At 42.5% G+C, this 22,848-nt stretch overlaps 1 protein-coding gene across 2 annotated transcripts in view; it reads right to left on the bottom strand.

Moving 5' to 3' along the window:
- spryd3 (SPRY domain containing 3) overlaps positions 1-22,848 on the bottom strand; it is a 384,202-nt gene that overhangs the window by 89,194 nt on the left and 272,160 nt on the right. For both annotated transcript variants that reach the window (XM_043682106.2, XM_043682107.2), the window contains exon 8: positions 17,197-17,254. In XM_043682106.2, coding sequence (XP_043538041.1) covers positions 17,197-17,254 — 58 coding nt within the window. The remainder of the gene's footprint in view (positions 1-17,196; positions 17,255-22,848) is intronic.

Below are 22,848 nucleotides of genomic sequence, written 5' to 3'. Positions count from 1 at the left end.
AGTCAGGAGAATGATTTTTTGTCAGTTTGAGACAACGCTGATGAGTAAAATTGAGGAGAACCCCAAGATATTGTACAAGTATTTCAAGGGTAAGAGAATAACCACAGAAAAGGCAGGGCATATTAGGGACCAAGGGAGCAATTTGTGCAAGGAGCCAGAGCACATTGATAGAGTGTCAACTAAGCACTTCATATCTGTCTTTACTCGGAAGAAGGAGGATGCAAAAGTATGGAGTTCAAGAAAATGGACCGTGAAGTTCTTGAGCAAATTGAAAAAAAAAGAAGTGAGGTGGTATTGGAGGTTTTGGCAGATTTGAAAGTAGTTAATCCACAGGTCTGGATGAGTCGTATCCCAGGATGCTGTGGAAGACAAAGATAGGGGCCCTGACCCAAATTTTTAAATAGTCTCTGGCCACAGGAGAGGTGCCATTGGACTGGAGGAGAGCTAATGTGGTTCCACCTTTCAAGAAGAGTGGTAAAGGTAAACCAAAGAATTATAGACCAGAGAGTCTCACATCAGTGTTAGGCAAACCATTGGAGAAATTTCTGAAGGAGAAAGTTCATTTCAATTTCGAGAAGCAAGGTTTGAGCAAGAATGGTCAGCATGGCTTTATCAGAGGGAATTCATGCCTAATGAATTTGACACAATATTTCAAGGAGATTACCAAGCGTTTGGATGAGGGTAGGGTGATCAATATAGTGCATATGGATTTCAGCAAGGCCTTTGATAAGGACCTACATGGGAAACTGATAAGGAAGGTAAATGCTCATAAGACCCAGGGGTAGCTTGGCAAAATGCTGTAAGGTTGGAAGGGAGGCAAGATAAGAAGGAGAGTAATGTTTTTGATTAAGGAAAACATTAATACTGTAATTAGAGAGAATATTTCTGAGGGATCATCTAGTAAAACAATATGGGTAGAAATTTGAGAAAAGAAAGGGATGATCACCTTGATGGGTTTGTACTATCGAACCTGCAATAACCAGAGGTAAATTGAGGAAGAAGTATGTAGACAAATCTCAGATATATGCAAGAATAATAAGGTTGTAACAGTACATGATTTTAATTTTCCAAACATTGACTGTGACTGCCATTGTGTTACAAGCTTGGATGGTAAGGAATTTGTTTAATGTGCTCAAGAAGACTTTCTTTATTAATATGCAAATATACCTAATCGAGAAGAAACAATACTTGACCTTCTCTTGAGAAATAAAGCATGGCAAGTGACTGAGGCATTGGTAAGGAACAATTTGGGACTAGCAATCATAAGTTTAAAGAGAGAAGGCAAAACCAGATATAATGGTGTTACAGTTAAATTGAGGTAATTACAGGGACACATAAGAGAGGAACTGATGAAAATCTACTGGAAGTAGAGCCTAGTGGGGAAGACAGTACAGCAACAATGGCAGGTGTTTCTGGGTGTACTTGAGGACAGTACAGAGGTTCATCCCAAAGAAAAGGAAGCTTTTCCGGCGGGGGTGGGGGTGGGGGTGGGGAAATACAGTTTATTTCACTACATAAGAAACAAACGAGAGGCAAAAGTACAAATTGGGCCACTCCAAATTGATGCAGGAAGGCGAGTGATGGGAGATATGGAAATAGCTGAAGAACTTAATAAGTACTTTGCATCAGTCTGCACAGTGAGTAATATCCCAACAATTAAGGAGAGTCAGGGGGCAGAGTAGAGTATGGTAGCCACTACAAAAGAGAAAGTGCTAGAAAAGCTAAAAGGTCTAAAATTTGATAAATCTCTTGGCCCCGATGGGCTACATCCTAGAGTTCTGAGAGAGGTGGCTGAGGAAATAGCGTTAGTTGTGATCTTTCAAAAAATCACTGGAATCAGGGAAAGTCCCAGATGATTGCAAAGCCACAGTTGGAACCCCCTTGATCAAGAAAGGATTAAGACAAAAGATGGAAAATTATAGACCCATTAGCCTAACCTTGGTTGTAGGTAAAATTCTAGAATCCATCATTAAGGATGAGATTGTTAAATTCTTGGAAGTGCAGGGTTGGATTATAACAAGACAGCATGGACTTAGTAAGGGGAGATCGTGCCTGACAAACCTGTTAGAATTCTTTGAAGAGGTAACAAGTAGGTTAGACCAGGGAAACCCAGTGGATGTTATCTACCTAGACTTCCAAAAGGCCTTTGATAAGGTGCCTCACAGGAGGCTGCTGAGTAAGGTGAGGGCCCATGGTGTTTGAGGTGAGCTACTGGCATGGATTGTGGATTGGCTGTCTGACAGAAGGCAGAGAGTTGGGATAAAAGGTTCTTTTCGGAATGACAAGTGGCATCCCGCAGGGTTCAGTGTTGGGGCTGCAGTTGTTCACTTTATATCTTAACGATCTAGGGGGCATTCTGGCGAAGTTCACTGATGATACAAAGTTAGGTGGACAGGCAGGTAGTACTGAGGTGGTGGGGAGGCTGCAGAAAGATTTAGAGTGTTTCGGAGCATGGTACAAGAAATGCCTGATGAAATTCAACGTGAGCAAATGTGAGATCTTGCACTTTGGAAAAAAGAATACAGGCATGGACTATTTTCTAAACAGTGAGAAAATTCATAAAGCCAAAGTACAAAGGGATCTGGGAGTGCTAGTCGAATATTCTCTAAAGGTTGACTTGCAGGTTGAGTCCGTGGTTAAGAAAGCAAATGTAATGTTGTCATCTATCTCAAGAGGGTTGGAATGTAAAAGCAGCGATGTGTTTCTGAGACTTTATAAAGCTCTAGATAGGCCCCATTTAGAATACTGTATCTAATTTTAGGCCCCACACGTCAGGAAGGACATACTGGCACTGGAGCGTGTCCAGCGGATATTCACACAGATGATCCCTGGAATGGTAGGCCTAACATACTATGAACGGCTGAGGATCCTGGGATCATATTCATTAGAGTTTATAAGGTTGAGGGGAGATCTAATAGAAACTTACAAGATAATGTATGGCTTAGACAGGGTGGACACTGGGAATTTGTTTCTATTAGGCGGGGAGACTAAGACCCATGGGCACAGCCTTAGAATTAGAAGGGGTCAATTTAGAACGGAAACGAGGAGACATTTCTTCAGCCAAAGTGTGGTAGACCTGTGGAATTCATTGCCACAGAGCACAGTGGAGGCCGGGACGTTAAATGTCTTCAAGGCAGAGATTGATAAATTCTTGATCTCGCAACGAATTAAGGGCTGTGGGGAGAGTGTGGGTAAGTGGCATTGAAATACCCATCAGCCATGATTAAATGGCGGTGTTCCTAACTTCCACCCATACTGACTCAGTAGACAAACCTTCCTCAACAACCTTAGTTTTTGTAGCTGTGATGCACTCTCTGGTTAGCAATGCTCCACCCCTCCCTCCTCTTTATCCACCCTCCCTGTTCTTTTTAAACATTCGAAACCCTGGAACATCAAGCAACCATTCCTGCCCCTGTAAAACCCACATCTCCATTATGGCCACAACATCGTAACCCCAAGTATTGATCCATGCTTTAAGTTCGTCACTCTTATTTTGGACACTCCTTGCATTAAAGCAGACACACTTTAACCGATCCCTTTGTTTAATTGCGTGAGAAATCTTCCTGATAGATTCAACATATCCTGTCACTGTCCCTCTGCAACTGACCCCCTCTCAGACATGTGGCTCTGATTCCCAACCCACTGCCAAACTAGTTTAAACCCTCCCGAATCACACGATCAAATCTCCCACCCAGGACATTTGTGCCCCTTCAGTTCAGGTGCAACCCGTCCTTCATGTACAGGCCCCACTTTCCCCAGAAGGTATCCCAATGGTCTAGGTATCTGAAGCCCTCCCTCCTGCACCAGCCTCGCAGCCACATGTTAAGCTGCATTCGCTGACTGTTCCTCATCTCACTATCTCGTGGCACCGGTAGCAAACCTGAGATCACTACTCTACTCGTCCTGCTCTTCCGCTTCCAACCTAACTCTCTAACTATGTAGACTTCAGTAAAGCCTTTGACAAGGTTCTGCATGGTAGACTAATTAGTAAAGTTCGATCATTGTGGGATTCAAGGTGAGCTTGCCACCTGGATACAAAATTGGCTTGACAGTAGGAGACAAAGGGTGATGGTGGAGGCTTGTTGTGCAGACTGGAGGCCTGTGACCAGCAGTGTTCCATATGGATTGATACTGGGTCCAATTTTGTTTGTCACTTAAACGATTTGAATGAGAATTTAGGAGGCCTGGTTAGTAAGTTTGCGGATGACACTAAAATTGGTGGTGTAATGACAGTGACATTGAATATTACAGCGTAGTACAGGCCCTTCAGCCCTCGATGTTCTGCCGATCTGTGGAACCAATCTGAAGCCCATCTATCGTCCACTATTCCATTGTCATCCATTTGTTTATCAAATGCCCTTAAAGTTGGCGAGCCTACTACTGTTGCAGGCAGTGTGTTCCAAGCCCCTACAACTCTCTGAGTAAAGAACCTACCTCTGACATCTGTCCTATCTCTATCACCCCTCAATTTAAAGCTGTGTGAAGAAGATTATCTAATGTTACAAAGAGATTTTGATAAATTGATGAAGGCAGAACAGTGGACCTTGTCTATACAGACTTCAGTAAGGTGTTCGACACGGTTCTATATGGTAGATTGGTTAGCAAGGTTAGATCACAAAGAATACAAGGAGAGCTAGCTATTTGGAGACAAAATTGGCTGGACGGTAGGAGACACAGGGCGGTGGTGGTGAATGGATCATGGATAGAGCATGGATCAGTACTTGGGGCTACGATGTTGTGGCCATAATGGAGTTGTGGGTTTCACAGGGGCAGGAATGGTTGCTTGATGTTGCAGGGTTTCGAATGTTTAAAAAGAACAGGGAGGGTGGATAAAGAGGAGGGAGGAGTGGAGCATTGCTAATCAGAGAGTGCATCATAGTTACAAAAACTAAGATTGTTGAGGACGTTTTGGTCTGCAGACCTGTGACCAGCAGTGTGAGGCTGAATAGGCTGGGGGCAGGTTTCCCTGGAGCGTTGGAGGCTGTATAAAATCATGAGGGGCAATGGATAGGAGAGTCCAAAGCTAGAGGATCAGTGCTGGGTCCACTGCTTTTTGTCATTTATATAAATGATTTGGATGCGAACACAGGAGGTAAGGTTAGTAAGTTTGCAGATAACACCAAAATTGGCGGTGTATTGGGCAGCAAAAAAAGGTTATATCAGAGTAAGACCATAAGACAGAGGAGTGGAAGTAAGGCCATTCAGCCCATTGAGTCCACTCTGCCATTTAATCATGGCTGATGGGCATTTCAACGCCACTTAGCCGTACTCTCCCCTTAGCCCTTAATTTCTTGAGAGATCAAGAATGTTTCAATCTCTGCCTTGAAGACATTTAACGCCCCGGCCTTCACTGCGCTCCGTGGCAATGAATTCCGCAGGTCCACTGCTCTCTGGGTGAAGAAATGTCTCCTCAGTTCTGTTCTAAATTGACTGCGAGTAATTCTAAGGCTGTGCCCATGGGTCCTAGTATCCCCGCCTGACAGAAACAAATTCCCAGTGTCCACCCTTTCTAAGCCATGCATTATCTTGCAAGTTTCTTTTAGATTTCTCCTCAACCGTCTAAACTCTAATGAATACAATCCAAGGATCCTCAGCATTGTATGTTAGGCCTACCATTCCAGGGATCATTTGCTAGTGCCAGTGTGTCCTTCCTGAGGTGTGGGGCCCAAAATTGGACAAAGTATTCTAAATGGGGCCTAACTAGAGCTTCATAAAGTCTCAGTAGCACATTGCTGCTTTTACATTCCAACCCTCTTGAGATAAACGACAACATTACACTTGCTTTCTTAACCACGGACTCACGGAGTACAGCAGGTCCTTGATCAGATGGGCCATTGGGCTGAGGAGTGGCAGATGGAGTTTAATTTAAATAAACATGAGGTGCTGCATTTTTTCAAAGGCAAATCACAGTAGGACTTATACACTTAATAGTAAGGTCCTTGAGAGAGCTGCTAAACAAAAAGACCGTGGTCTCTTATTTCATAGTTCCTTGAAAGTGGATTCACGGGTAGACAGTGTAGCGAAGGTGGCGCTTGGTACACATGCCCTTTTATTGGGCAGTACATTGGGTATAGGAGTTGGGAGGTCATGTTGTTGCTGTACAGAACATTGGTTTGGCCACCCTTCGAATACGGAGTTGCATTCTGGTTTCCCTGCTATAGGAAAGATGTTGTGAAACTTGAAAGGGTTCACAAAAGATTTACAAGGATGTTGCCAGGGTTGGAGGGTTTGAGTTATAGGGAGAGGCTGAATAGGCTGGGGCTGTTTTCCCTGGAGCATTGGAGGGTGAGGAGTGACTTTATAGAGGTTTATAAAATCATGAGGGGCAATGGATACGGTGAACAGCAAAGATCTTTTTCCCGGGGTAGGAGAGTCCAGAACTATATGGCCCCTGTAAAACCCACATCTCCATTATGGCCACAACATCGTAGCCCCAAGTACTGATCCATGCTCTATCCATGATCCATTCACCACCACCGCCCTGTGTCTCCTACCGTCCAGCCAATTTTGTCTCCAAATAGCTAGCTCTCCTTGTATTCTTTGTGATCTAACCTTGCTAACCAATCTAACATATAGTTGGTTTAAGGTGAGAGGAAAAGATTTAAAAAGACACCTAAGGGGCAAAAGTTTCATGCAGAGGGTGGTGCATGTATGGAATGAGCTGCTGGTGGACGCTGGTACAATTACAATATTTAAAAAGGTTTCTGGATGGGTACAAGAATAGGAAGGGTTGAGGGGGATATAGGCAAAATGCTAGGACTAGGTTAATTTAGGATATCTGTTCAGCATGGACTGGACGGACTGTTTCCGTTCTGTACATCTCTGTGACTCTATGGCTAAATGGTTGAATGGGCTGAAGAGTGGCAGATGGAGTTTAATTTGGATAAATGTGAAGTATTACATTTTGGTAAACCATAAAGGCAGGACCTATACAAACAATGGTAGGGTCCTGGTTAGTGTTGTGGAACAGAGACATAGGAGTTCAAGTACATAATTCTTTGAAATTTGCATCACAGGTAGACAGGGTGGTTAAGGCATCATCTTACACGTTTGTCTTCAATGCTCAGACCTTTTGAGTATCGAAGTTGGGATGTTATGTTGAGGTTGTACAGTACGTTAGTCAGACCTTTTCCTGGATTACTGTGTTCAGTTCCGGTTGCCCTGCTATAGGAAGGATATTAGCGAGTTCTGAGAAGATTTGTAGCTCAGGTTGAGTTTCTGGATGTAGGTTTTCTCGCTGAGCTGAAAGGTTCGTTTTCAGACAATACATCTCCCATTAGGTAACATGTTCAGCGAGCCTTCGGATGAAGCATTGGTGGTGTAGTCTGCTTTCTATTTATATGTTTGGGGTTCCATGGGTTGGTGATGTCATTTCCTGTTCCTTTTCTCAGAGGGTGGTAGGTGGGGTCTAACTCGATGTGTTTGTTGATAGAGTTCCGGTTGGAATGCCATGCTTCTAGGAATTCTCATGTGTGTCTCTGTTTGGCTCGTACTCGGATGGATGTGTTGTCCCAGTCGAATTGGTGCCCTTCCTCATCTGTATGAGGATACTAGTGAGAGAGAGTCATGTCTTTTTGTGGTGAGTTGATGTTCATGTATCCTGGTGGCTAGTTTTCTGCCTGTTTGTCCAATGTAGTGTTTGTTACAGTTCTTGCACAGTATTTCATAAATGACATTTGTTTTGCTTGTTGTCTGTATGAGGTCTTTCACGTTCATTAGCTGCTGTTTTAGCTAAACATATAAATAGAAAGCAGGCCCTACCACCAGTGCTTCATCTGGAGGCTCACTGAAGATGTTACCTAGTATCGTGATGAAATGTCCGAAAACAAACCTTCCAGCTCAGCGAGCAAACCTACATTCATAGGAAGGATATTACTAAATTGGAGAGGGTTCAGAAAAAATACCTTACCAGGATGTTACTGGGAACACAGAGTTTGAGTTATAAAAAGAGGCTGAGATGTTTTTCACTGGAGTGTAGGAGTTTATGGGGTGACCTCATAGAGGTTTATAAAATCATGAGGGGCATAGATAAGGAGAATAGCAAAGGTCTTTTTCCTTGGGGTGAGGGAGTTCAAAACTAGGGGGAATATTTTTGAGGTGAGAGGAGAAGGTTTGAAAACGGACATGAGGAGCAACTTTTTTACACAGAGAGTAGTTAGTGTGTGGAATGGACTGTCAGAGGAAGTGGTGGATACAGGTAGTTACATTTAAAAGTCATTTGATAAGTGAATGAATAGGAAAGGTTTGGAGGAATATGGGCTAAACACAGGCAAGTAGGACTAGTTTAGTTTGGGAACACTGTCAACTTGGATTAGTTGGACCAAAGGGTCTGTTTCCATGCTGTATGACATCATGACTATCCAAAATTGGCTTTGGGACAGGAGACAGAGGGTGATGGTAAAAAGGTGTTTGTGAGACTGGAGCCCAGTTAGCAATAGAATCAATGATGGATTCCTTATTATTCCTATATTCATAAATGACGGACATGAGAATGTGGATGGCAGCATGATAAGTTAGTTTGCGGATTAGCGAAAGATTGGCCAGGTGGTTGATTGTGATGATGATGTTAGGTTACAAGGGAATACAAATGGTTGGGTTACATTGGGTAGACCAGTCACAGATGAAATTTAACCCTGATAAATGTGTGATGATGCACTTTGGAAGAAGACACAAGACAAGGGTGCCTCAATGAATGGCAGGACTCTAATAAGCTCAGAGGAACAGAGTGACCTTGGGGTGCTTGTCCACAAATCCCTGAAGGTGGCAGACAGGTTAATAGGGTAGTTAAGGCATATGGTACACTTGCATTTAACAGTTTTGGCATAGCTTATAAGAATAGGAAAGTTATGTTGAAATTGTGCAGAACTTTTGTTAGGCCACAGCTGGGGTACTGTGTGCACATCTGGTTACCACACTACACGAATGATGTGATTGCACTGGAGAGGGTGCACAGGAGATTCACCAGGACGTTGTCTGGGATGGACCATTTCAGTGATGAAGAGAGGCTGGATAAGCTCAAGTGGTTTTCTTTGGAGGAAAGAAAGTTGTGGGGGACCCGAAAGAGGTGTATAAATTTATGACGTGCATGGACAGGGTGAATAGAAAGCAACTGTGCCCATTAGTCAAAGAGTCAGTAACAAGAGACATAATTTTAAAGCAAAAGGCAGGAGGCTTAGTGGGGATTTGAGGAAAAGTCTGTTCAGCCAGAGTGTGGTGGGGATCTAGAACCCACTGCATGGGAGGATAGTCAAGGCGGGAAACCTTTAAAAGTACTTGGATGAGCCCTTGAAATGTCATCACATTCAAGGCAATGGGCCTTGCGCAGAGAAGTGGAACTAGTAGTGCATTTTTGGTGGTACAAATTCAATGGGCCGAAGGGCTTCTGCTATACTGTATGATTCTGTGAACGTACAAATGGAGACTGAATTATGTAAGGATAACGTATGAGAGGTCTATAAACCTTTAACTGTATTATGACATCAGTAGAAACAATGCACTTTAATTAGCTGATGCCAATGGAGATTAATTTGACACCACAACAAAAAAAAGATGACCAGCAGTCAGTCAGGAAAATCTCCAGTTTTACAATGTTAAGTGTAACTTATGAAATGAACTATTTCTTGAATAATGGAGCATACGTAGACAAATATTCCCAGCCATGCCTTGCAAAATCGCTTGAAGAAGTTAGGACTGTTCTCCCTGGAGAGAACAACACAGAGGAGATCTGAGGTTTTCAAACTCATGGGCAGGCAGGACAGATAGTATGAAGCCATTTCTGCTTGTAAAAGAAACAAGATCGAGAGGGCACAGATTTAAAGAGATGTGCAAATGAAGCAAGGGTGATGTGGGAGCAAAATGCAAACAGTAGTGTTAAGTGTATCCCAGGAGATTGCGGGAAGCTAGTGAAGAAATTGCGGGGTCCCTAGCAGAGATATCTGTATCATCGATAGCCACATATGAGGTGCCAGAAGACTGCAGGATGGCTAATGTTGTACTGTTATTTAGGTTGCAAGGATAGGCCAGGGAACTAGAGACCGGTGAGCGTGACATCAGTAGTGGGTAAGTTGTTGAAGGGAATTCTGAAAGACAGGATCTACATGCATATGGAAAGGCAAGGACTGATTAGGGATAGTCAGCGCAGCTTTGTGTGAGGGAAATAGCCTGTTATAAACTTGATTGAGTTTTTTGAAGAGGTGACCAAGAAGATAGATAAAGGCAGAGCAATAAAGATTGAGTAGAGTTGTCTACATGGGCTTTAGCAAGGCCTTCGACATTGTTGACTGGTTAGTAAGGTAAGGCAAAAGTGAGGACTGCAGATGCTGGAAACCAGAGTTTAGATCAGAGTGGTGCTGGAAAAGCACAGGTCAGACAGCATTAGAGGAGCAGGAAAATCGACGTTTCGGACAAAAGCCCTTCATCAGGAATATTCCTGATCTATTCTTAATAAAGGGCTTTTGCCCGAAACGTCGATTTTCCTGCTCCTCGGATGCTACCTGACCTGCTGTGCTTTTCCAGCACCACTCTGATCTAAACTCTGGTTAGTAAGGTTAGATCACGTAGGATCCAGGGAGAGCTAGCCAACTGGTTACAAAATTGGTTTGATGGTAGGAGACGGAGGGTGGTTTTTCAGACTGGAGGCTTGCAACCAGTGGTTTGCTGCATGGATCAATGCTGGATCCACGGTTTGTCATTTATATAAACAATTTGAATGAGAATATAGGAGCCATGGTTAATAAGCTTGCAGATGACACCAAAATTGGTGGTATAGTGGAAAGTAAAGGAAATTATCTAAGAGTACAATGGGCTCTTGATCAACTGGGCCAGTGGATCAAGGACTGGCAGATGAATAAATTTAGATAAATACATATATTTGGATAAATGCAAGGTGTTGCATTTTGGCAAGACAAACCAAGGCAGTACTTACACAGTTAATGGTAGGGCCCTGGGGAGTGTTGTCGAACAACAAGACCTAGGGGTGCAGGTAGTTACTTGAAAGTGGCATCACAGGTAGACAGGGTGGTGAAGAAGACATTTTGTATGTTTGCCGTCATTGGTCAGAGCACTGAGTACAGTAGTTGGCATGTCATGTTATGGTTGTACAAGACATTAGTAAGGGCACATTTGGAGTACTGTGTACAATTCTGGTTGCCCTGCTAGAGGAAGGATAAGGTGAATAGCCAAGGTCCTTTCTCCAGTGTAAGGGAGTCGAAAACTGGAGGGCACAAGTTCAAGGTGAGAGGGAAAAGATTTAAAAGGGAGCTAGAGGGCAACGTTTTCATACAGAATGTGGTATGTGTATGGAACAAGCTGCCAGAGGAAGCTGAGAAGTGACTGCAATTACAACATTTAAAAGACATTTAGACAGGCACATGGATAGGAAAGGTACAGAGGGATACGGGCCAAATGCAGGTAAATGAGACTAGTTCAAATGAGGAGACTGGGTCGGCACGGACGAGTTGGACTGAAGAGTCTGTTTCCATGCTGTATGACTCTATTATCCTCAGTTGTTATTCGAAAAGGAGGGCAGAAGTTATGATCGGAACTTATTGAACTCAACATTTCGGCTGGAAGGCTGTGCAGTGCCTAACTGAAAGACAAGGTGTTGGTGCTTAAGCTTACATTGAACAAAAATACTTTGTCAATTACTCCACTTTCCTTTTCTTCAGTGTCTTTCTTAATTTCTCCATCTGCCTTCTCTGCTTCTCCCTTTGCCATCAGTTCTGACTAAATCTTCTCTCTCCATATACACCATTCATTCCCAAACTGTAAAGCTCTCCGAAAGACACAGAAAACTTCAGAAAATTTGATCAACTTTTGGGATTGTCAATCATAGCTTTCTCCCCCACTCACATCAAGATTTCCTCCTGTCCTTGCCCTCCAGTTTCTTGAGTAATGCCTCCTCCAAGCTTTGCCACAGTCCCAATTAACTGCTGACCTTCCAACTTACATTAGAGCACAGAGGAAGGAAAGAAAGTAAGCTCATATCTCATTCCAGACCCACTCACTTAAACTCTTGTTGACCTACGTTTGCTCCTAGATCCCTGAATGACAACTCTATTTGAATCCATGTGTTTTGCTCTTTCATGGTTCAGTTGGTTGGACACCTGGCTTGTGATGCAGACTAATGTCAACAGCACGGGTTCAACTCCTGCCTCAACTCCTGCCTCAACTGGGGTTACCAGGGAGGGAAACCTGCTCAACCTCTTCCCTCACCTGAGGTGTGGTGGCCCTTAAAAAGGGTGGTACAGTGGTTAGCACTACTGCCTCACAGCACCAGAGGTTTGATTTCACCCTTGGGTGACTGTGTGGAGTTTGCAAATCCTCCCCATCTGCATGGGTTTCCTCCAGCTGCTTTGGTTTCCTCCCACAGTCCAAATATGTGCAGGTTAGGAGGACTGGCTATGCTAAATTGTCCCATAGTGTCCAGGGATGTGCAGTCTAGGTGGATTAGTCTTGGGAAATACGGGGTTATGGAGATAGGGTGATTTGATTTGATTTGGTGTATTAATGTCACATGTACCAAGCTCGTGAAAAGTATTGTTTAGCATATTAACCAGACAAATCATATCTTACATAAGTACATTAGGGTAATAGAGCAGAATGCAGAATATAGTGTTTCAGCTACAAAGAAGGTGCAGGAAAAGATCAATTCTAATGTGAGAGAGGTCGGTTTCTAAGTCTGATAACAGCAGGGAAGAAGTTGTTCTGAAATCTGTTGGTCTGTGTTTTCAAACTTTTGTATTATCTGCCCAATGGAAGAGTGTATAACTGGGGTTGGAGGGGGTCTTTCATTATGTTGGCTGCTCTTCCAAAGCAGCGGGTAGTGTAGACAGAGTCAATGGAAGGAAGGCTGTTTTTGCGATAGACTGGGCCACGTTCACAAATCTCTGCAATTTCTTGCGGATGCTCTTTAGAGAGTCAGTGCAGACTCTATGGACTGAATGGCCTCTTTCCACATGGGAGGGATTCTATTTTATGATAATCCATTTCGTACACCAAGTTTTAGGTCACCTGTCATAATGCTGTGTTTACTGTGGTGTAGTTGTGACTGATTACATCCTGTAAACTGCCTTTGAAATGTTTTTCTAAATAAAGGCTCTTTTAAATCTCTTCCTGTGCTGTCTTGCTGTCTCTACGTATCCATCAACTTGCAACCAAGTCTAAGTCTCAAATTACCGGCACCTCCACATCATCTAATTTAACAGCATAGGATAACACCTAGCCTATTGAGTCTATACTGAGCCTTTCCATAAAACTACCCAACTCAGGCCCAAGCTCCAGATTTTTCACTCTAACCTTGAAAATTAGCTCTCGTAGTGGTGTTGAAGTTATAATCAGATCAGCCATGATATCCTGGGTGGTGGAGCAAATTCATGGGGCCAAATGGCTTACTCCTAACTCGTTGGATGTTTGGACAGACAAAGCCATTTTGGACTGAGATGTGGAGAAATGTCTTCACTTAAAGAGTGGTGAGCCTATGGAAATCTCTGCAAGAAAGCAGTTGAGGCCAAAACATTGAATGTTTACAAGAGAGAGATACCTACAGTTTTTAAAGCTAAATGGATCAGCCAGCATAGGGAGAAAGTGGGAACAGGGGAGTGAGTTAGATTATCAGCCATGATCATATTGAATCATGGAGCAGGCTCAAAGGGCTGAATGGCCTCCCTTGGCTTCTATTTTCGATGTTACTGCAATCCCGCATTGGAATTCTTTTATGGATTCGTGAACGAAATATCTAGCCAGGACTTCATCTGTATACACTGTACATACATCCATCTGCCCACATCCAGCTGCTGCGCGTATGTAAATATTTCCCTAATCACTATGGAAACGAGCAGAAAACAATTATAAACCCAGTTAGATGCAGCATGGGTGGGAACAGATTTCTCACTTCCGTTCCATCCAGCACGAAAGCCTTGTCACAACAACAACTGCTGCAAAAGAGTTCAACATACTGTGCAGGTTCCTGGCACACAGCAGAGATGAGGCAATCTCATTAAAACACTACAATAACCTCAAGGAGATCTACATGTTTCATCTTGTAATTCTGACAGATGCACATCAGGTCATGCTGCAATTTACCTGGATTGTTTTGCAACTATGATTCACTTCACTGAGTACTTTTCACAGTTTGATATTAGTCCCAAATGTTCACTTCTGTTCCTGGTCAACCAAACTTGAGAATCTAGTTTTTCCTAGAAGGTGAGGTAGACTGTGACTGACGACCTTTGCAGAATTTGTTTTCCCCGATATTTCCCTCACAGGAGTTCTTAGTGCTCACTTATTTAAACAGCATGAGACATTTAACCTCATGGGTAACTTATTTCTCTGCCCTTCCCTTCCTGATCCTTTTCTCTCAATACAAGGACGGAAACGAAGAGGGAAAGAGCAGACTTGCAGTAATTGTTCAGAACCTCAGGATGCTTTACAATCAAGTACTTCTGAAATATTGTCACAATTACAAAGTCTTATAGTCGGGAGAAAAATAACCAGATATAATTTGAATTGGTGATATTGGTTGACAGAACAATGCTCATTAGTACAAAGAGAATTCCCCTGTTGTTCTTCCCCTGATGTGGGATTTTTTAAATTAAATAAACAAATAAATCAAATGATGCAGCCTCCCCCCGCAGGACTTCACTGAAGTATTAGATGCTTTACCATGACAAACAAGCCAAGCAGTCTCTTCGTAAACCCTCATCTTCTCTAGTTTCTTTCCCGTCTCGCATCCCGCTCCCTCCAAACTGCTATCTCTACACTCATCTTGCCCATGAGATCCACCCCTCAATCATGTTCCACTCAACTGCAGTGTTGATCAAACTTCTCTTCTGGATCTCCATTTTGTTAATAAGTCCCATTCCTTAAATTCTGCCTAACCCAAATTCACACCACCAATCAGGTTCCCACTCTTCTCCTAACCCTCATCAAAATCATGATCACTTCCTTCCCTGGCCACCTTTGGCAGCCTTTGACACTGTTGACCTCCTCTACATTAATCTAGCAGCAAACCCAGGGATTACAAAATTCCACTAAAATCCTCAGCCAATATTACTGAGCTACTCAAAGTTGGAGGAGGTTTTAAAAAAAAGTACTAAAAATGTAGTTACAAAAAGTTAGCTTAGAGCTTGTTTGCATCTTATTTTGTCCACTTGAGCAGTTAGAAAAAAGTATTTAATCTGACAAAGTTCTTCTCTACCATATGCAAATAAATTCATTGGCCATTTTAAATTTAAAACAAGGTCCAATCTGATGCTCTACCAGTCAGAGAGGATGATGTGGAGCCACAGGAAGTAATAACAATCAGACAGGGGTGTTGTTCACTTCCTGGCACAAGATTGACAGCTTCATTTGGATCCCACGTCAAAAATACATACACTCTTGAAATTCTGAGAAGTCTGCAGCTAGCCATGATCTAACAGGAGATAAAATAATCCAATAATCCATAGTAAAGGTAGAGAAGACCCTAAAACGCAACAACTCAATTCACTATGTTAGACAGAAGCAGCACGACTAGTTATGACTAGTTAGCATATTTCTTAGCTCTATGGATACCTTTGAGGTGGCACACTTGAAAAAATATGAGAGATGCAAAAATATCAATCCCCAGATAATGGAATGTCAGTGGAACTTTCCATTGTTTTCAACCTTTCATTTTCCTTCTGCTAGTTCTGGGAACCATGGCAGAAAAATAACGGTGTCAGTATCAAACTGAACAGTTATTGTTATGTCAGGTACGACTAACATAAATGTGGCAGGGAAATGGTACACTTTCCAGAAATCGATGGAGTGGATGGAGGCGTCATGGTACATTACACTACAGGTGGTAACTGCTAGTACTCCAGTGGACTCACACTAATGCCCTGGCACATGAGTTCAAATCCTACCATAAAAATTAATTCATAAATCTGGAATTGAAAGCTCAGAAATGGTGACTATCAACCACTGTTGATGTTGTAAAAACCCACCTGCTTCATTCGTACCTCTTACATTTTGGGAAGGAAATTGGCCAACTTAATGGAGTCTGACTTACATTTAAGTCTAGACCCACAGCAACTTGGCTGACTTTGAAATGCTGAGGACTCAATGGCAATTAGGGCTATATCCCATGAAAGAAAACAAAAAGTTCTGTTCACAGAACCAAATCTCTTAGGACATTTTATTCAAATGCCTGTGTCCACATTTGTACATTCTGCTGTAATTCATCATGCTGTAATTCTAACAGCTGAACAACAGGTGGTACTGCTGAACCATAAACATCTTTCTCAACTGATTTTGTTTTTATAGAGGTAAATGGGTACTGACCTTTAAAATTAATGACTTTGAAAATACAATTTTGCTTATTTTCCTGCTTTGAAAATAATTTCCACATACACTGCAGTCTTACCACATTCATGAGACAGCTTAGCTGCCCTCTTCTTGGGCTCTGCACTACCACTCTTGCTGAGGTGACCAATAATTTCAAAAGAACTTCTGCTCCCCCATTGGCTTGTGACAATTGGCACCTACTGACTAACATGTGTGGGTTCTCCACCCTATTTCCATCTGCCACCCTAGCCATGCTCAGTCTTGGGCCCTCCTCTTTCCTTTCTGCCAAGTGGCGGTACATTGGTATTTGCAGCCACGGTCACCCCAATAACACAGAAATCCAACATTACTTGAACAACAATAAATTAGTCTTCATGAGGCCAAATCCTGAAGCCCCTCTGGCAGTCTTCCTCTCATTTAATTCCAATACATTGTTTTCAAACTTCCCTCACTGGGCCCAGCCATATTGCTCAATTGGCATTCACTTGCATAACCAAACTTCCTCCTTGATTTCTCTCCCTTCACCATTTGCTTATTCACACATTCCTTGATCTGTTTATATGCCTCAAAATTCTCATCTTTCTGACAAGTCTCATTTACCTCCTTGAACATTGTCCCTTTTACATGCTTTAGACTCACTGCATCACTTGGGGAGATCCACTGGTATAAAAGAAAGCAAGGAAAGGTTCCAATGAATGTTGTGTGCCAATTGAAGAGGAGGACTAGGGTGTTTAGGATGAACAGTATTGGTCTGTTCAAACACAAATCGTGCTGCACTGTTTAGCAATGCAAGTGTGCAAAGCCCAAATCCCATCTTTATACAGTCAAAGAGAAGCATTTAGGGGAACATTGACCCAGGCTTGCAGAAATGCTCAGACTTCAATTTCATACCTGCATGATAGGCCACTGATCCTCGACTCCAGCCTGGATGACGATTTTTTGGGTAGTCCTAAAAAAGGAAATAAAAAGTAATCAAACAACTTGGGGGAAAGCGGTGCAACATGTGAGAAACAGTTCACAATTTCCAGGTCATGTCTGTTCTAAAATGAGAATAACTAGTTTCAATGTTTAATTACTGCTCTGTGTTCAGTGTGCAAATATTGCAATTTGAAAAGAATTTGTAAGATACTCATATTTTAAATTAATCATTTCAGGTAAAGTGGGCGGCACGGTGGCACAATGGTTAGCACTGCTGCCTCACAGCGCCAGAGACCCGGGTTCAATTCCCACCTCAGGCGACTGTCTGTGTGGAGTTTGCACATTCTCCCCGTGTCTGCGTGGGTTTCCTCCGAGTGTTCCGGTTTCCTCCCACAGTCCAAAAATGTGCAGGTTAGGTGAATTGGCCATGCTAAATTGCCCGTAGTGTTAGGTAAAGGGGTAAATGTAGGGGAATGGGTCTGGGTGGATTGCGCTTCGGCGGGTTGGTGTGGACTTGTTGGGCCGAAGGGCCTACTTCCATACTGTAAGTAATCTAATCTAATCAAAATCTAGTCTAATCACAAATGTCAGTCATGAAGAATGGACCACTTTTCAATTCAGAGATCCAGCTTCAGGTAGACCCTAAAGCACAGGAGCAGAAGTCAGCCAAATCTAGCCCATTGAGTCTACTCTGGCATTCAATGAGGTCATGACTGGATAATTCCCAATTACACTGTTCTGCCTTTTCCCTGTAACACGTGATTCCCTTACAGATTAAAAATCGGTCTGTCTCAGTCCTGGATGTACCTAATGATTCAGCCTCAACAGTCCGTGGTGGTAAATAATTCCACAGGTTCTCAAAACTCAGAAGAAATTTTTCCTAACTTCTGTCTTAAATGTGCAATGTCTGATTGAGAGATTGTGTCCCCTGGTTCTTGACTCTTCCACTTCCTTAAGTGGTCATCTGAGCATATTACAAGTTTAATAAAGAAATACAAATTTCATAATAATATTTACATTGTAATATGCTTTGTACCTTTCAAAGCCTTCATTAAAGTTTTCACTTTAAGGCCTGGATTTCAACAGAAGTTTTAGGAAACATCAGGTGGAAAGAAATTCAAACCAATTCTGTGCATCCTGAACAATTTGCAGAGTTTTTCAGTTTGCACACAGTACATCAACAGAACATGAAGTGAAAGGGCCTGTGACCCAACTGCAGGGAGCACCTTACAGTATATTTGGTTTTGCCCACAAGGCTTGAAGAAAACACAGATTGAATTCTCAAACAGTTTTATTTGGGCAGGTGATGACATTTCAGTGTTATAAATTACTGCCCTTTTTCTAATCTGAAGTGCTCAGAGACAATACTGTAACTTAAGTCACTAAATGTTCTTTGTTAGCTGTTAGATTAGTGGATTGTTTGACAATATAATTCTTTTCAGGCACTCCCTTGATTAAAAATACTCTTCTGGACCACTTTTGAGGTTTCAGAAAAGAAACAAAGACTTAGATTCCAAAAGCACCTTTCACAATCTTAAACTGTCACAAAGAGCTTTCACTGCCAAATAAGTACTTGTGAAATGCAGTTACTGTTATAGAGTCAGAGATGTTGTACTGTAGAAACTAGTCTGCAGCAGATCATTTGCACATAGCAAGCTCCCACAAACAACAAACTGATTAAAACAGATTATCTGGTCATTGTGATGTTGAATGAGGGATTAACATTGACCAGGACACTAAGCAGAACTCCCCTACTTGCCTAGTGTCATGGGATCTTTTATAACCAGCTGAGAGAGTCGACAGAACCTCTATCTGATACAGCGTGGAAATAAAACTTTCAGTCCAACGATCCACGCCGACCATGTTTTCCAAATCAAACTAGTCCCACTTGCCTGCATTTGGCCCATATCCCTCCAAACCTTTTCTATTCATGTACTTATCTAAACATCTTTTAAATGTTGTAAACTGTACTGCTTCCACCACTTCCTCTGGCAGTTTGTTTCACACATGAAATACTCTCTGTGGAAAAAGGTTGCCCCTTATGTCCTTTTAAAACTTTCTCCTTTCACCTTAAAAATGTGTCCCCTAGTTTTGAACTCTCCCACACCAGGGAAAAGACCCTTGGTATTCACCTTATCTCTGCCCCTCATGATTTTATAAATCTCTATAAGCTCACCCTGAACCTCCTACACTCCAGTGAAAAAGGTCCCGGCCTCTCCAGCCTATTTTTATAGCTCAAACCCTCCATTGCCAGCTACATCCTGATAAATCCTTTTTGAATCCTCTCCAATTTAACAATATCCTTCCTATAGCATGGTGACCAGAACTACACACACTACTCCAAAAGAGGTCTCTCCAACGTCCTGTACAACCTCAACATGATGTCCTAAGATCTGAGCAATGAAGGCAAACATGCTAAATGCCTTCTGAACCATACTGTCTACCTATGATGTAAATTCCAAAGAATTATGCAAATAAAACCTTCTCTATTCAACAACACGACCCAGGGCCCTATCATTAATTGTTTAAGTCCTGGCCTTGTTTGTTTTACCAAAATGAAAAGTCCAACAGCATTTGCCCCTGAGGTCATGGGTTCAAGCTCCCAATCCAGCGATTTGAGCTGTGCTTCCAAGTGTTGTCCTAAGTGTGTGCTATGCTGTCGAGGTGCCATCTTTCAGATCAGATACTGAGGCCCTGTTTGCTCTCTTGAGTGAATGGAAAAGATTCCATGGCAGTATTTTGGAACAACAACAGGGGAGTTATCTCTAGGAGCTGGGGCATATTTATTTTTTGATCAACATCGCAAAAAAACCTCACAGGTTATCCGGTCATTATTTCATTGCTGTTTGCGGGAACTTTCTGTAAGTCTGTTGGCTGCTACATAATGACAGTACCAGCGCTTCAAAATTACAGGTCACTTCATTAGATTGAGGTGCTTTGTGGCATTCTGAAATGCAGGTTGACAGACAAAAACTGGAGGCCACGAATAAAGTCTACAGGGAATTTAGAAGACAGGCCTTTTTCCAAAATTTAACAATGGCTGGAGAAAGAAACAGTTGTACTGTTTACACAGAATTTCAGTCCAAAATGTTGACATAGACACTTTGAATGTTAAATGTTGATGTAAAAGTGTGAGCAAGATCACTATAGTGACTATTAGCAGAGTTTAAGTATAATGCTTAGGTGATTCCTAACACGTTGTTAATTTTCTTCCTTGTTCTGCGAGAAAAAGTGGACGTCTTGCTAGGATCAGCTTTCATGGTCACTGCTCATCGTCCCAGTCACTCCTCATTCCAGAATTTCATTCATAAAGCCTCTCTCTCACTTCAACTCAACTCCCCACCCCCCCACCACCATGTCAATGCTGACCAACAAACACTGGTCTATACTAAAATCGAACAAAGAACTGCTGATGCTGACAATCTAAAACAGAAAACAGAAACTCAGCATGTTTGGCAGCATCAGTGGGAAGAAAGCCCAGTTAAAGTTTCAAGTCTAATGATTCTTCTTCAGAACTGTTAGCAGCTCAGATAAGGTCGTATTTATGCTGAACCACAAGTTGGATGAGGGGAGGATTGGGAAGGGTGAGTGGATAGGTGGAGATGGAGCCCGGAGGGAGAAAGAGATATGAAGTGGGGAGGTAAACAAGGAGATTATGGATAGCAGGCCAGGACAGAAGAAAAGCTGAACAAGTGATAATAAGAACTAAGACTAAGAGAAAATGAGAAAACAGGATTACGTGAGAATGGGTGACTGCGCCAAAAGCATGCCATAACATGACTGGGTGTGGGGTGGGTAAAAACATGGAAGGAAGGAATCAGGCTGTAAAGCTATTGAACTCAATATTGAGTACTAGGGACTGCAGGGTCCCCAAGCAGAAAATGAGATGCTGTTCTTCAAGCCTCAGCACAAGATTAACTGGTCTGTAATGACCTGGCCTATCCTTGCTGTCTTTCTTGAACAAAGGAACCACATTAGCTATCATCCAATCATTTGGTGGCCAGCAAAATATTAAATACCGCCACCAGGGCCCCAGAAATCTCCTCCCTTGGCTCCCATAGCAGCCTCTCATCAGGCTCCGGGGATTTATGCACCTCTATGCTCGCTAAAACATCTAACATCCCCTCTTTATGAACCTTAACATGTTCTATAACCTCACTCTCACAACTGAAGTCCCCGCTTAAAATGTCTTTCTCTTCTGTGAATACAGATGATTTAAGACTTCACCCACGTCCACTTGCCCCATGTACACGTTGACCATTTGGTCTCTCATAGGTCCCACTCTTTTCCTAATAAACCTCGTAATATGCATGTAAAAAGTCTTGGGATTTTTCTTGATCCCATTTGCAAAGATATTCCATGGTTCCTCCTTGCCCTCCTGATTTCCTGTTTAGGTAACCTCTCTGTACTTTTGAAGGGCCTCCACTGTTTTTAATGCTCTGTACTTGATACATGTTTTCTCCCTTTTCTTTATCTAACTATTGATATCCATTATCATTCAGGACTCCCTGGGCTTGCTGGCGATGCTCTTCACTCTTACAGGAAATACGCTGGCCCTGAATTCTCACAACACTACTATTAAAAGACTTGCTACAAGTAGCAAGTCTATATGGATTTCAGTAAGGCCTTTGATAAGGTTCCATATGGCAAGCTACTCTGGAAGGTTCGATCGCCTGGCATTTATTCCTGATGAAGGGCTTTTGCCTGAAACGTCGATTTTGCTCCTCCTCGGATGCTGCTTGAACTGCTGTGCTCTTCCAGCACCACTAATCCAAAATTCAGGGGGAGCTGGAAAATTTAATATTTAATTGGCTTCATGGTAGGAAGCAGAGGGTAATTGTGGAAGGATGCTTGTCTAACTGGAGACCTGTGACTGGTGGTATGCCTCAGGGGTCGATGCTGGGCTCGTTGCTATTTGTTATCTATAACAATGATTTGGATGAGAATATAGAAGGCATAGTTAGTCAGTTTGCAGATGACACTAAAATATGAGGTATTGTGGACAATGAGCAAGGTTATGAGAAATTACAGCAGGACCTTGATCAGCTGGGGTAGTGGGCCAAGAAATATCAAATGGAGTTTAATATAGATAAGAGTATTTTGGAAAAGTCAAATCAAGGTAGGAGGTTTGTAGTGAACAGGGACTTTAAAGATTGTAGTAACACAGAGGGACTTTGGAGTTCAGGTGCATGGTTCTCTGAAAGTAGAATCACAGGTAGACAGGGCACTGAAGGAGGCTTTTGGCACACTGGCCTTCATCAGTCAGGGCACTGAGTATAGAAGCTAGGAAGTTATGTTGCAGTTGTACAGGACGTTGGTGAGGTCACATCTGGAGTATTGTGTTCAGTTTTTGTCAACTTGCAACAGGAAGGATGTTATTAAACTGGAAAGAGCACAGAAGAAATTTGCAAGGATGTTGCCAGGACTCAAGTGTCTGAGTTATAGGGAGAGGTTGGACAAGCTAGGAAGCTTTTCTTTAAAGCGTAGGAGACTGAGAGGGGATGTTATTGAAGTGTACAAGATCATGAAGGGCATGGATAGGGTGAATGCACTCAGTCTTTTTCCCAGGGTTGCAGAATCGAGGACTAGAGGGCATCAGTTTAACGTTAGAGGGGGAAGCATAAA

The sequence above is a fragment of the Chiloscyllium plagiosum genome, unplaced genomic scaffold (genome assembly GCF_037043375.1).
Source record: "Chiloscyllium plagiosum isolate Xiang-an unplaced genomic scaffold, Cpla_swu_hap1 HiC_scaffold_53X, whole genome shotgun sequence".
Taxonomy (NCBI): Eukaryota; Metazoa; Chordata; class Chondrichthyes; order Orectolobiformes; family Hemiscylliidae; genus Chiloscyllium; species Chiloscyllium plagiosum.
This window is presented reverse-complemented; position numbering and strand designations above follow the sequence as displayed.